The following is a 14352-nucleotide window of genomic DNA, read 5'->3' on the forward strand; positions in this document are numbered from 1 at the left end:
CAGGTGAAATATCAATAACCTCAGATACGCAGATGACACCACCCTCATGGCAGAAAGCAAAGAGAAACTAAAGAGCCTCTTGATGAAGGTGAAAGAGAAAAGTTAACAAAAAAACTGGCTTAAAGTTCAACATGAAGAAACTAAGATCAGAGCATCCAGTCCCATCACTTGATTGCAAATAGGTGGGGAAACAATGGAAAAAGTAACGGATTTTATTTTTGGGGATCCAAAATCACTGTGGATGGTGACTGCAGCCATGAAATTAAAAGACGTTTGCTCCTTGGAAGAAAAGCTATGACAAATCTAAAGAGTATTAAAAAGATGAGACATCACTCTGCTGACAAAAGTCTGTATAACATACAGTCAAAGCTATGGTTTTTCCAGTAGTTAGGTACAGATGTGAGAGTTGGATCATAAAGAAGGCTGAGAGCCAAAGAATTGATGCTTTCGAATTGTGGTGCTAGAGAAGATCCTTGAAAGTCCCTTAGACAGCAGAGAGATCAAACCAGTCAATCCTAAGAGAAGTCAACCCTGAACATTCAATGGAAGGACTGATGCTGAAGCTGAAGCTCCAATACTTTGGCTCCCTGATGTTAAGAGCAGACTTAACTCAATGGACATGAGTTTGAGAAAACTTGGGCAGACAGTGAAGGACAGGAAAGCCTAGCATGCTGCAGTTCATGGGGTCGCTAAGGTAAGATTAAACTCTAGCCCATAAGCGAAGAAGAACTAAAGAGCCTCTTGATTAAAGTGAAAGAGGAGAGTGAAAAAGTTGGCTTAAAGCTCAACATTCAGAAAACTAAGATCATGGCATCTGGTCCCATCACTTCATGGCAAATAGATGGGAAACAGTGGAAACAGTGACAGACTTCATTTTTTTGGGCTCCAAAATCACTGTGATGGGGACTGTAGCCATGAAATTAAAAGACGCTTACTCCTTGGAAGGAAAGTTGTAACCAGCCTAGACAGCATATTAAAAAGCAGACACATTACTTTGCCAACAAAGGTCTGTCTAGTCAAAGTTATGGTTTTTCCAGTAGTCATGTATGGATGTGAGAGTTGGACCATAAAAAAAGCTGAGCGCTGAAGAATTGATGCTTTTGAACTGTGGTGTTGGAGAAGACTCTTGGAAGTCCCTTGGACTGCAAGGAGATCCAACCAGTCCATCACTCTCTGATCCTCAGTTTGTGCTTTTATAGATCATAGACTTTTTTTTTTAATAAGTTGGTAACATTTTGCAGTGCTCTTATACTAAATGAGCTCTCATGTGAAATGGTGGAGTAATTCATATGTAATAGGTACTTAGGAAAGGTTTTTTTTTTGTTGTTTTCTCACTGAAAATAGAAATAAAATAAGAATAGGAATAACAAAGTGGATCTTTAATAACATTTCTATGGTTTTACGTTCACCATTCTAGAGTCGTCTATCTGCGTAGTTCATGAATCAGCTGTCTGGCATCTCCTGGAAACTTGTTAGAAATACAGAATTTCAGATCCTACACATGACCTACAGAATCAGAATCTGCATTAAATATATATATATATATATTCCCAGTAGATTCCTTTACACATTACAAATTGAGAACCACTGATTTACAATACTATGAACTGTGGTGTTGTGCTCTTGAGAGTCCCTTGGACTTCAAGGACATCAAACCAGTCCATCCTAAAGGAAATCAGTCCTGAATATTCATTGGAAGGACTGATGCTGAAGCTGAAACTCCAACACTTTGGCCACCTGATGCAAAGAACTGACTCACTGGAAAAGACTCTGATGCTGGGAAAGACTGAAGGCAGGAGGAGACGGGGACGACAGAGAACAAGAGGGTTGGCTGTCATCTCCGACTCGATGGACATGAGTTTGAGCAAGCTCCGGGAGTTGGTGATGGACAGGGAAGCCTGGAATGCTGCAGTCCAAAGGGGGTTGCAAAGAATTGGAAACAACTGAGGGACTGAATTGAACTGATTTATAATTCAGAAAACTAATATGGCTTGCATGGTTTTTTTCATGCATTATAAATGAAATTAAACTTAGAGACAGCACACTTTAAAAACTATGAAAGGTTTAAACTCAAGACGGATCTGGGTTCAAATTCTGAATCCAATATTTATAATTATTTATACTAGTAATTATATTAATATAAATAATATTTATAATTATTAGCCTTCTAACCTTGAGCAAATTCCTGATCTGCTTGATGCTCACTTTTTTTATAAAAATGGAGATAAGTACTTCTTCAACTAATTGCTAAAAGGATTTAAAGGAGAAAGTGCTTGACTGAGGGCCAGGCTTATAAAAGATACTTTTAGAAAAAGTCATTCCAACCCTTTTTTGGAAGTTCTGCCATTTTGTGCTAACAATATACATACTTCAAAAAAAATTGTATATAAGATCAAGATAAGCTTATGATAAAATAAACCTGGTCTCAAAGATGAAATGACTGGATAATAAAAACAGGAAACCCATAGGTTTTCCCTTCTATAGGAGAAGAACCCTAGAAAGGAGTAATTTTTAAGTCTCCCAAATCTTTCAGGACCTAGCCTTCTTAACTGTCTTTAGCCTCGCTTCCTCACCATTCTATCACAAGTCATATGGGGCTGGGGGTTTGAGGCTCAGTGATCTCTCACAAAATGCTTCCTTTACCTTCCCCCTTCTCCCGCAAACTTAAGTCCCACTCAACTACTAAAGGCAATGGCACCCCACTCCAGTACTCTTGCCTGGAAAATCCCATGGATGGAGGAGCCTGGTAGGCTGCAGTCCATGGGGTTGCTAAGAGTCGGGCACAACAGAGTGACTTCACTTTCACTTTTCACTTTCATGCACTGGAGAAGGAAATGGCAACCCACTCCAGTGTTCTTGCCTGGAGAATCCTAGGGATGGGGGAGCCTGGTGGGCTGCCGTCTATGGGGTTGCATGACTGAAGTGACTTAGCAGCAGCAGCAGCAGCAGCACCAACTACTAAAATTTAGGTTTTGAGTCCAGTCACTTCTAACCACTTCCCTTCAAACACCCTGGTCCATTGTTTCCCCTGAATTATTGCAACTGCCCAGTAACTAATCTTCCTTCTTTTTAAAAACTTACTCAAGATCATGTCCCTGCTCTGTTCAATACCTACAAACCCCTATATAATATGGCTTCCATGCTCCTTTTCACCGCTGTTCCAGCTGCAATGGCCTTCCTGCTGTTCTTCAAATGTGCCTCAGCACCTCTGACATGGCTGTTGCGATAGGCATGGACATTCCCTTCCCCAGCTATCTGCATGGCTCTTCAGTTCATTTGCATCTTTGCTCAAAAATCACTGATTACAGAGGACTATCCTGGAGAAGCTATTTAAAAATGATTATCTCCCTCCATCCCCGAGTCAACCCCTCTCTGATTCTTAACTATTTTTCCCTTTCCATTTTTAACTGATTACACTGTGTATTTGTTTCTGTTCTATATTCTTATAGAACATTTAGAGTCGTGCTCTGCACACGTTCAATATTCAGCATTTGTGGCGGGAATGAGCATACCTTACAGATGTCTGCTCTGCTCTCTACAGCTCTATCTACCCGTTCTCCCCGCTTTCTCGGCTCAATGTTTGTCTCCCAACAGTAAACATGCATTTACTGTTGCATGGGGAGAAATTATTTTACCTTGACTTCATAATCCAAGTGGCCATTATAATGTCTAGTATAGAGTAACTGATACTTGTTGAATGAGTAATTTAGAAAGTGAACAATTCAATTGTTTCAAGGTTGAATAAGAAGACTTTTAAATCCATTAGTCTGTTACAGCCAGGTGAACTTCCCACAGGAAAAGGCCGAGTGCAAGCTCAGAGAACTTTCCAACATGAAACTCTTCAGACTTTCTTAACTGTAACTTGAGTCTTAAGATTTTAACTTTATAGCTTTAGTATGTAAATTTATAAAAGATTAGCTTTCTACAAGCTTACTTAGACCTCAGAAATGTTCCAATAAAGTAATGACCGTTGGTAAAATTTTAACCTCAAGTTTTATCACCTCTTTACCTTTTTAACTCCAAAGAAAATTATTATTTTGAAAAACTCTACTGTTGCAAGATTTTTTTCATTTCACTGATGCTGGCTATATATGGTAGTCTATGGATATCATTTTAAAAGAATTAGCATCTTAATCTTTCACACAAATATTCCTCTTGTGAGTCATAAAATTATTACAGCAGAGAATAGCCAGGATTTAGAAATCAGTAGGAAAGGCAGAAGTAATACTGCAATGCTTATCAAAAGAAGACACGAAAACAGGCATTTATTTAGTTCTTAAATGTAAATAATTTAATCTTTTTTATCCTTTCTACTCCAAAGCTGAGCAAAGTCTCCTAAATTGTACAAATAATCACTGTAGAAAAGTTCAACATGGACACGTGTATTTTAAAACACTACTTCCTAGTAACTCATTTTACTAAGAGCTGGTAGCAGAGGTATGCATCAATTTTTTCCTGTATATTCTTTAACAATATCTTCACACTCTTCTAAGTTAGTCTGTTAAAGTAACCAAAATAAGCTTATATCCTTTTTTTCATTAGGCTCAGTATTTACAACAAATTCTTAGTAACTTTCAGAATTCAAGTGAACTTTACTTTCCCAAATGATTACTTAAGAGGCTTTTAATACATTTTTAAAAATATTTGTTATTCATGCCCTAAGATCACACCAAGGGACCTCAGCAATCTTGAGCTTCTATATGTCTCCCCTTGCTTTCAAAGATAACCTCTAAAGTAAAGAAGACAGAAAAGAATTACCGTGTATGAAATAATAGGGCATATAACTAAATACATGAATACAGTTCAATCCCTGGGTCAAGAAGATCCCCTGGAGTAGGAAATGGCACCCCACTCCAGTATTCTTGCCTGGAGAATTCAATGGACAGAGCAGCATAGCAGGCTACAGTCCGTGGGGTTGCAAAGAATCGAACAACATATATTGTACATGCCAATATGATAAGTAATATATAAACACATGCCCTGATTCCAGAATAACTGAATTTAAAGTTCCACTGATACATTTGGTGTGGAGGGAGTCTGAAAGTCATTTCAGAAATGTAACTAAGTAAATTCAGAATAAAGCTAACACCTTGCTTCATTTGCCAAATGTTGCTGCCTTGCTCAGGTATTCTGAGCTTTAGTATTATTTAGAAAATACTTTTCAGTTAAAAATCATGAATGGAATTAGTCAATATCAAGAGTGATTTCCACTGCAGAAGGAGTGAGAAGCTCTCACCACCAGAGTAACATACAGGCCGTTAGCTGCCCTGACATGAGTGGCATGTTTCATCAGCAGCAATGTCATGAAACCATCAAGATTAAAAAGTGCCAACCCAGTGCAGTATTCTTGCCTGGAGAATCCCATGGACAGAGGAGCCTGGCGGGCTACAGTCCACGGGGTCGCAGAGTCAGACGTGATTGAGCAACTAACACTAACTCGGAAGAACTAAATACTGAAGATATAATTGCAAGCTATTGTCATCTGCAACTCGTTTGGAGATTCTAATTGGATTATTTTTTCTATTTCACAAATAAATATTTTTACCATCATAATCCCTATATATTGTTTACTGATAACTTTAATTAACATGAAATGGACTGGTCCATATTTTTAAATTAAAAAAGTGGTTCTTGCTTCCATAGTATTAACCATTTTTTCAGGAACTTAATTAACAAATAAATCAAGACACTGAATAAAACAAACTGAGTCTCTTAAGGATTACATTCATTTGGAATTATTATGTTTTTTGCTTTTTACTCTTTTCTCTTTTCCTGTGGTCATCTTTCTTAATTTACCAAAATTAGCAGATGAGAAAAAAACACTATTTTTGGTTTAAAAAAGATTATTTGGGATACACTGCCTCTGTCCTGTACTTCACTGCTTCGATGTTGGGCTTTATTACAGTTTTATTCCCATTTGGTATACTTTAGTATAGTCTTGTTCCCTATATTACAACTTCAGGTTGGCAGATTATTTCCACCTTACAATAATCAAAAGCTTTAAGAATCAGGAAAAAGTCTGACTCATGAGAAAAAAATGGTATTTCCATTTAACACTCTTACAACTTCTATACCAAATGGGCAATCTATGTGACTCTAAAAGTCAGCAGATAACACATGAGTTGAATAAGAACTAATGATGTATATTTGGTGTTAAAAAGCTTGTAAACATAGCCCTAAAGATAGTGTGGTAAAAGATTATAACAAACTTATTTAAAATGAAGTTAACAGTAATTGGACTGCAAGGAGATGCAACCAGTCTATCCTAAAGGAGATCAGTCCTGGGTGTTCATTGGAAGGTCTGATGCTGAGGCTGAAACTCCAATACTTTGGCCACCTGATAAGAAGAGTCGACTCATTGGAAAAACCCCTGATGCTGGGAAGACTGAAGGCGACAGGAGAAGCGGACGACAGAGGATGAGACGGCTGGATGGCGTCACTGATGGTGGACGTGAGTTTGAGTGAGCCCCGGGAGTTGGTGATGGACAGGGAGGCCTGGCGTGCTGCAGTCCATGGGGTTGCAAAGAGTCAGACATGACTGAGTGACTGAACTGAACTGAACAGTAATTACCAGGTAATGTAAACTGATTAAATTGTAAAATATCATATGAAATCACATTTACTTTATTATTCAGTATATTATATCAAGCGCTGTATTTTGTTAATAATAATTTCTATGTACCCACTTTGTATAAAGATTGTATCATTTAATCTTCACCATAGCCCTACAAATTCAGTGTTATTGTTTTTATTGTCACTCCATTTTCCAAGTGAAGAAATGAGGCACAAGTAAATATACTCCTTTATCCAAGATCTTATAGTCAATTAAGAGACAGAGCTGGGATTCAAACCTGTGTCCGCCTGACCCAGAGCCCTTGATCTTTAACCCTCATTCTAAACTCCTCCTAAGCTCACTCCAAAGGTGAAAAGCAGAGCTTAAACGCTTGCGAACTACAACACATGAAGCAGGAATCAGCAACTCCTAAACTCTGAGGTCAGCTTTGTACTTTTCATACATCCTTAGCTCTTCTGTGTTTTTTAAAGTTAAAAATCTCACTATCAACCTTTTACCTGTTATTGTTACATTTCACATCTGCTCTATGTCGTATTTTCCTTGGTCACAATCTTTTTCCCATCTGGAATTTGGTCCTCTGAGAGATTACACAAAGCAGAAGTAATACAACAGGCAAATATGAAGGCACCTCCAAACGACACACTATGCCTGCTTCTCAATGTTTCCCCCACAGCAATGGAGGTGCTGAGCAAATTCCTTCAACATGCATCATCTTCCACGATCAAGACGGCATTTTCTCCACCTATCTTGACAGATTTCCTAGGAATTCCATGCAGGTTTTCATAACAGGGAAATCAGAAAGTGCTGTATTGGCAGATTCAGGCATTAGTCAAATAATGCCAGACTTAAACCATGAAAATAATGAATTCCTTAAAATGTACCTGTAACAAGACATTTGATTTTATCAAATTGTTATCAAAGGTAGGTTTTTAAAAAAGCAGACAACAGAGGGTTCACTGACACTGCATCATTTAAATCAAGGCTTATGCCATTTTTAATAATCCTAAATAGTCACCTGTCCTTTGGCACCAAGTTATTTCTGGATTATCACAGGATATATTTTCTTTATACTGCAGCTTTAAGATTCAGCAATCTTGTGAATCATTGGTGACAAGCTACTAATAAAAAGCTTCATATAAATGGAGCTCTCACACACTCTGTCTCATATACATACATGACTACTGGAAAAACCACAGCTTTGACTATGCAGACCTTTGTCACCTCTTTTTAATACGCTGTTTACATTTGTCATAGCTTTTCTTCCAAGGAGCATAAAAGCAGAGTTGGATCATAAAGAAGCCTGAGCACCAAAGAATTGATGCTTTTGAACTGTGATGTTGGAGTAGACTCTTGAGAGTCCCTTGGACAACAAGGAGATCAAACCAGTCCATCCTAAAGGAAATCAGTCCTGAATATTCATTGGAAGGACTGATGCTGAAGCTGAAACTCCAATACTTTGGCCACCTGATGCAAAGAGCTGACTCACTGGAAAAGACCCTGATGCTGAGAAAGACTGAGAGCAGGAAGAGAAGGGGACGACAGGATGAGATGTTTGAATGGCATCACCGACTCAATGGACCTGAGTTTGAGCTAACTCTGGGAGCTGGTGATACGTGCTGCAGTCCATGGTGTTGCAAAGAGTCGGACACGACTGAGCGACAACAATGTGCCTTAAACATAATACATTTAATGTAACTTGTCAGGGGCATTCATCGATTTAATAGAATACAGTTTGTGTATACTTTTATATATGTATATATTATATATTTAATGTAAAGAAAAGTAGAATTATTTTACTCATTATTCAAATTTCCTCTTATTTTGTAATTTTCTTTTCCTCACATTTCAAATTCCTTTTTACTAAGTTCACTGTCTTGGCTCATTCAGTCAGTTCAGTTCAGTTGCTCAGTCGTGTCTGATTCTTTGCAACCCCGTGAATCGCAGCACGCCAGGCTTCCTGGTCCATCACCAACTCCCAGAGTTCACTCAAACTCATGCCCATTGAGTCAGTGATGCCATCAAGCCATCTCATCCTCTGTCGTCCCCTTCTCCTTCTGCCCCCAATCCCTCCCAGCATCAGAGTCTTTTCCAATGAGTCAACTCTTCGCATGAGGTGCCCAAAAAATTGGAGTTTCAGCTTTAGCATCAGTCCTTCCAATGAACACCCAAGGCTGATCTCCTTTAGAATGGACTGGTTGACTCTCCTTGCAGTCCAAGGGACTCTCAAGAGTCTTCTCCAACACCACAGTTCAAAAGCATCAATTCTTCGGCGCTCAGCTTTCTTCACAGTCCAACTCTCACATCCATACATGACCGCTGGAAAAACCATAGGCTTGACTAGACGGACCTTTGTTGGCAAAATAATGTCTCTGCTTTTGAATAAGCTATCTAGGTTGGTCATACCTTTTCCTTCCAAGGAGTAAGCGTCTTTTAATTTCATGGCTGCAATCACCATCTGCGGTGATTTTTGGAGCCCCCGAAAATAAAGTCTGACACTGTCTTGCTAATTAAATGGCCAGTTAAAAGAATATAAATTTCTTCATAGGATCAAATAAGTCTTGCCTCTAGAACCTTTTCCAGGTGCATTTTAAAGTGATTTCTCAGTGGCTCAGAGGTGAACAATCTGCCTGCAATGCAGGAGACCTGGGTTTAATCCCTGGGTTGTGAAGATCTCCTGGAGAAGGGAAATGGCAACCCACTCCAGTATCCTTGCCTGGAAAAATCTCATGGACAGAGGAGCCTGGTGGGCTACGGTCGCAAAGAGTCAGACATGACTGAGCGACTAATACTAACAGGAATTTAGCCAATCATAAATCACATACCTCCAGTCTAGCAATAAAACTCATCATTTCAATCTCATATTGTGAAAAAGACACAAAATGCAAAAGTAAACTAATCATTCCTGCTAAACCAAATTCCAGTGAAAGAAACTGGATTTCATAACATCTTAGAACTGGAGAAAATCTAAAAATATAGTTCCATTAAAACCTATGCAGAAACCTAGAGAGTCTAGAGAAAATAGAGGAAAGTGATCTGATTAGAAATAATTAGAACAGAACACAAAGCTGGACTCAAATATGTGAATGAGGCGAGTTCTTTTTTATAAAAGATTAACAATAGGAAGTTCCAGTTAAAATAATTAATGACAAAAAATGTAAATCAAGCTCCATTTATCTTGATTAACTCAGTAAAGGGTTTCAAAACAGCTGTGTATCCTTCTCTTTTATACAAAGGCTTCAGATTAGCAGGTTCAGAAGGAATTGTCTTCAAGGTGAAAACTGTCTGCAGATACCTTGCTTAACTGGAAGTAGGCTAGCGACTTTGTCAACACCCTGAAAATTTATTTAAATATCCTCACAATTCTTGCTCACAGGCTCTAGGCTTTGAAAACTCAAAAGACTATTTTCCAAGCACAGAGGAGTACCACTTCTGCTGCTGTACTCTAGGAGAAATCCTTGACTGAGAGATAAGATCTTCTCTTAAAGCTATTCGAGAAATCATGCTCTGTACCTCAGTGGAGAATGCAGTCACCAAACACCGTAAGTTCGGTTCAGACGGAGAAGGGGAAGCCCCTGAGTTGAACCCTTATTAACATGACATTATGGCTGTAACTATACATGAACATGAGGTTAGCAAGATTACAGTTCCCATGGCATTCATTCCAAAGCATGGCAACAACACAAAGTCTTCCATTTTTAAATAGCCACTCAAGGTTTCTCAAATGTGAAGTGAGACTAATAACAGCGCCTAATTTAATGACCATTATGGGGATTGTACAAAATGACCTTAGCAGGAAGCCTGGCATGTAAATAGGGCTTCCTGTTATTATTTAACACCTTGGTGGCTCAGATGGTAAAGAATCCGCCTGCATGCAGGAGACCTGGGTTCGATCCCTGGGTTGGGAAGATCCCCTGGAGGAGGGCAAGGGAACCCACTCCAGTATTCTTGCCTGGAGAATCCCATGGACAGAGGAGCCTGGGGACTACTTGCAAAGAGTTGAACACAACCGAGCGACTAAGCAGAGAAGAGCACACACTACACCACCACTTCAGCGTGCCCAGGTCTCTGAGGGGTGGCTTTTCCCATTTCAGGTCCTGCCTTCAACTCTCCACATCTAAGCCTCTCTTCATACAACTCCCAGCCCCTCCCCACAAAAACACACCAACCCACTACAATTGTGCCTCCTGCCACTTGACTCAAACCATTCCTCCCTAAGTCACCTCTCTAATTAACACAGCAGCAAGCATGTCTAGTAATTTTTATGTAGTACAGAAAAACACATTTCATATTTTACAAAACACAGAGCTGAAATAAAAATATACACAAATATTCTAAAATCCATTAATACCAATTTGATACATCCTTTTGGTTTTAAACATAAACTTTAATCCAATTATTTTCATTTCCTTAGACCATTACTGTTAGAAAGTTTAATAGGAAAAACATAAACAAACCAATGTTCTAAAAGTATAATAGTCAATCTTATAGAAGCAAAATGCTTGATCTTCCAAGATAAAAGTTAAATTAATGAATTATTTACTAATTTCCCAGGTATAGTTTTAGTTGGATTGTGACAAAATGAAAAATGAGCATCATCTTCTTTGAACTATAAATAGAAAGCAGCTTACACAACTTTTATTTGGATATTTGATAATGAAAAAAATAGCTGTCAAGTAAAAATACTAGTCAATAAATACTTGCATAATATTTGGCCTTTGAAAAAAGTTTAACTTCAATGTCACATATAAAACATATTCTGAGGATAAGTATAGGTGCTGACATTAAAATAAGCGCAGATAAAATGGAAGCTTTATGACAAGAAAAGCTCAGTCACGAATCTTGCCTTGATTTTCATTTTCTTGAATTCTTTCAAGTGTTCAACCCATCGAAGGCAAGAATGGAGTTATGGGACAGCAGAACGTCCTAACACACTGTCATCACCTCTAGGGTAGAAGGACACTTTGAGTTTCATGAGCTTTCCTACAAGGAACTGTACCAGTCCCTTTCCAAAGGCTGCTGTTTAAGAAAATCTACAGTGCAGCTTCCAACAGCATCGCACCGATCGGTCTGCTGGGTAGGGCTGTGAGGGGGAAGGCCATCACGGGCACTGCTGCTGCCATCTGTGCCCTGACCCAGGACTTCAGCGAGGGGGGTAAAGCATGGGGCAGGGGCGTGGTCAGAGGCCCAGCCCACAGGCTCCAAGCCCCGACCTCAGGCTTGGGGGGCATCTTCCCCGAGGAGGGGGTGGGATGAGTGCTAAGTCGCTTCAGCTGTGTCCGACCGACTCTTTGTGACCCCATGGACTGTAGCCCACCAGGCTCCTCTGTCCATGGGCATTCTCCAGGCAAGAATACTGGAGTGGGTTTCTGTGCCCTCCTCCAGGGGATCTTCCCGGCCCAAGGATTGAACCTGTGTCTCTCAGTCTCCTGCGTTGGCAGGAGGTTCTTTACCCACTAACGCAACCTGGGAAGCCCTTTTCCTACCATGCACAAAGATGCATAATGGGTAGCTACGGCCTTGGGCCTATGTAACAAAGAAGAAAGAAGCCATCCAAAATCTAACTGACATAGGGAAGAAGGAACTAAACCTTTACTTAGTACCCACTCCATATTAGAAGTGTAATATAAAAGCTTTATATGTATATTATTTCCTTTACTGTCTTCCTCTCTATAATAAGGGGCATTGTTACTCCCAATTACACAGATAAGAAAAACAGCAAATTTAAGTAAACTGCCAAATAGGAGACAGAAAAAAACGTACACTCAGGTTTATCTTCTATGAAAAAGGTGGCAATGCGTTAAATAGCACGTACCAGCCCTAAGAAAGGTGCTTTGGGGTTTTATAAGTTGCTCCCTTCCCGTTATTCTCAAAGAAGAACAAACATTCACGCTAAGAGGTGGCTTCCCGTCCAAACCACAAAAGGAAGAGGGAAACTTCAACTCTAAGGTCTCGGACACAAGAAAGCGGTAGAATAAAGCATGAGCATGTCAACATTAACCAAACTAGGAATCTGAGACACTCACTTCAGAAATGAAACTTGGAAAACTGCTGGCTTTCAATCACCAAGTCCCTTATGTATTCATGATTAAACAAGGGTTTGGTATAGTCGGCTATTTGAAATAAAGAAGTTTCTCTCATGCAAGAGGATAGAAAGTAACCATCACCCATGTTCCAGTTTCCTTGAAAGAATAACGACTGTCTTCCACAGAAAGTTTCGCCAAAGCACCACGTGGCGTGCCCTCACGACAGCACTGCACTCACCCGAGGCCGAATTCATCATGTTCTGCTGCACCGGTGGGCTGGTCGGGGCGGTGACGTTCATCTGGGAGAGCATGGCCTTCCTGGGGTCCTGCCAGGTTGTTGTCTGATCTATGTGACTGAGACAAAAACATCCCCTGCGTTAGATAACACAGACGAGGCCCTACAAGCAGCAGCCTCGCTTCTCAAAACAGGCTGGCTGTATGAGCTAGCAGGCAGGACTCTAAGTGAGCTCCGTGAAAGCAGTCTTACCGCCGCACCGCCCTCACCCTTCCTCTGCAAACTTTCCTCGTCCTTCTATCACTGGACGTTCTGTTCTGAGACTTTAGAAGTGCAAAATCTCAAAGTTATGTTGGAAATTTTAAGCGAAGGGAAATCATTTTCACCTAGTAGACAATTATCTGCCATAATTAAAAGTTGAAATGTGATTTATAAATCATCTATAACAGTAGTCATATAAGTTAAACCCAAAATTCATTAGGGAATCACCCACTTTTTTTCCTCCCAAAGCTATAAATGCCAATTAACCATATAATTTGAAGACCTAAAACCCTTTACACTGAACAAAGCACAAAAACATTAAACATTCTTATTATATTATATACTTAAAAGCCAAAACAGAAATACAAGCTAAGTTTTGACTGTCTTCTATTGATTATTGAAGGACTTTTTCAGGTAAACATTTTCTATGTACTATTAACTTACTACAAAATGTCTAATACATATGCATATGGACATCTTTATCTAAAATATTGGGGATTAAAAATAGCTAAAAATTACATGAATATGAAACTACAAGGCATCTTACACAGTATTTGGTTTACAAGCATGCAAAAAAATATTAGTTTTCATCTTCCAGAGAAGTGTAATTATTTCTGTGAAAGAAAAATGAAATTTAAACCCATGAAACTACCTGAACTTTATCGTTCTCTTCTGTTTAATTTATAAAAGCCAGATAATATCTAATGAAAGGCACTAATTAAATATTGCTACATACGATGTACTGTACTGCAGCTATTGAAAATACTTTAGAATAATATTTAATAGCATAGAAAATATTAATAATACAGATTATAGCACAGCATACAGATTATTAGTTTCTATGCTATTAAATATTATTCTAAAATATCTTCAACATATAGTACATCATATGTAACAATATTTAACTAGTCCCTTTCATTAGATGTTATCTGGCTTTCAATTTTGGGGCTTCCCTGATAGCTCAGATAGATCTGATAGATAGAGTGCCTGACGAACTATGGAATGAGGTTTGTGACATTGTACAGGAGACAGGGATCAAGATCATCCCCATGGAAAAGAAATGCAAAAAAGCAAAATGGCTGTCTGGGGAGGCCTTACAAATAGCTGTGAAAAGAAGAGAAGTGAAAAGCAAAGGAGAAAAGGAAAGATATAAGCATCTGAATGCAGAGTTCCAAAGAATAGCAAGAAGAGATAAGAAAGCCTTCTTCAGTGATCAATGCAAAGAAATAGAGGAAAACAACAGAATGGGAAAGACTAGC

At 39.0% G+C, this 14352-nt stretch overlaps 1 protein-coding gene across 1 annotated transcript in view; it reads right to left on the reverse strand.

Moving 5' to 3' along the window:
* YAP1 (Yes-associated protein 1) overlaps window positions 1-14352 on the reverse strand; it is a gene marked incomplete at its 5' end in the record, with an annotated part of 130065 nt that overhangs the window by 54913 nt on the left and 60800 nt on the right. The window contains 1 exon segment of the mRNA XM_010828785.1: window positions 12836-12951. Within this exon segment, the coding sequence (XP_010827087.1) occupies window positions 12836-12951 (116 nt within the window).

The sequence above is a fragment of the Bison bison genome, unplaced genomic scaffold (assembly GCF_000754665.1).
Source record: "Bison bison bison isolate TAMUID 2011002044 unplaced genomic scaffold, Bison_UMD1.0 scf7180017858736, whole genome shotgun sequence".
NCBI lineage: Eukaryota > Metazoa > Chordata > Mammalia > Artiodactyla > Bovidae > Bison > Bison bison.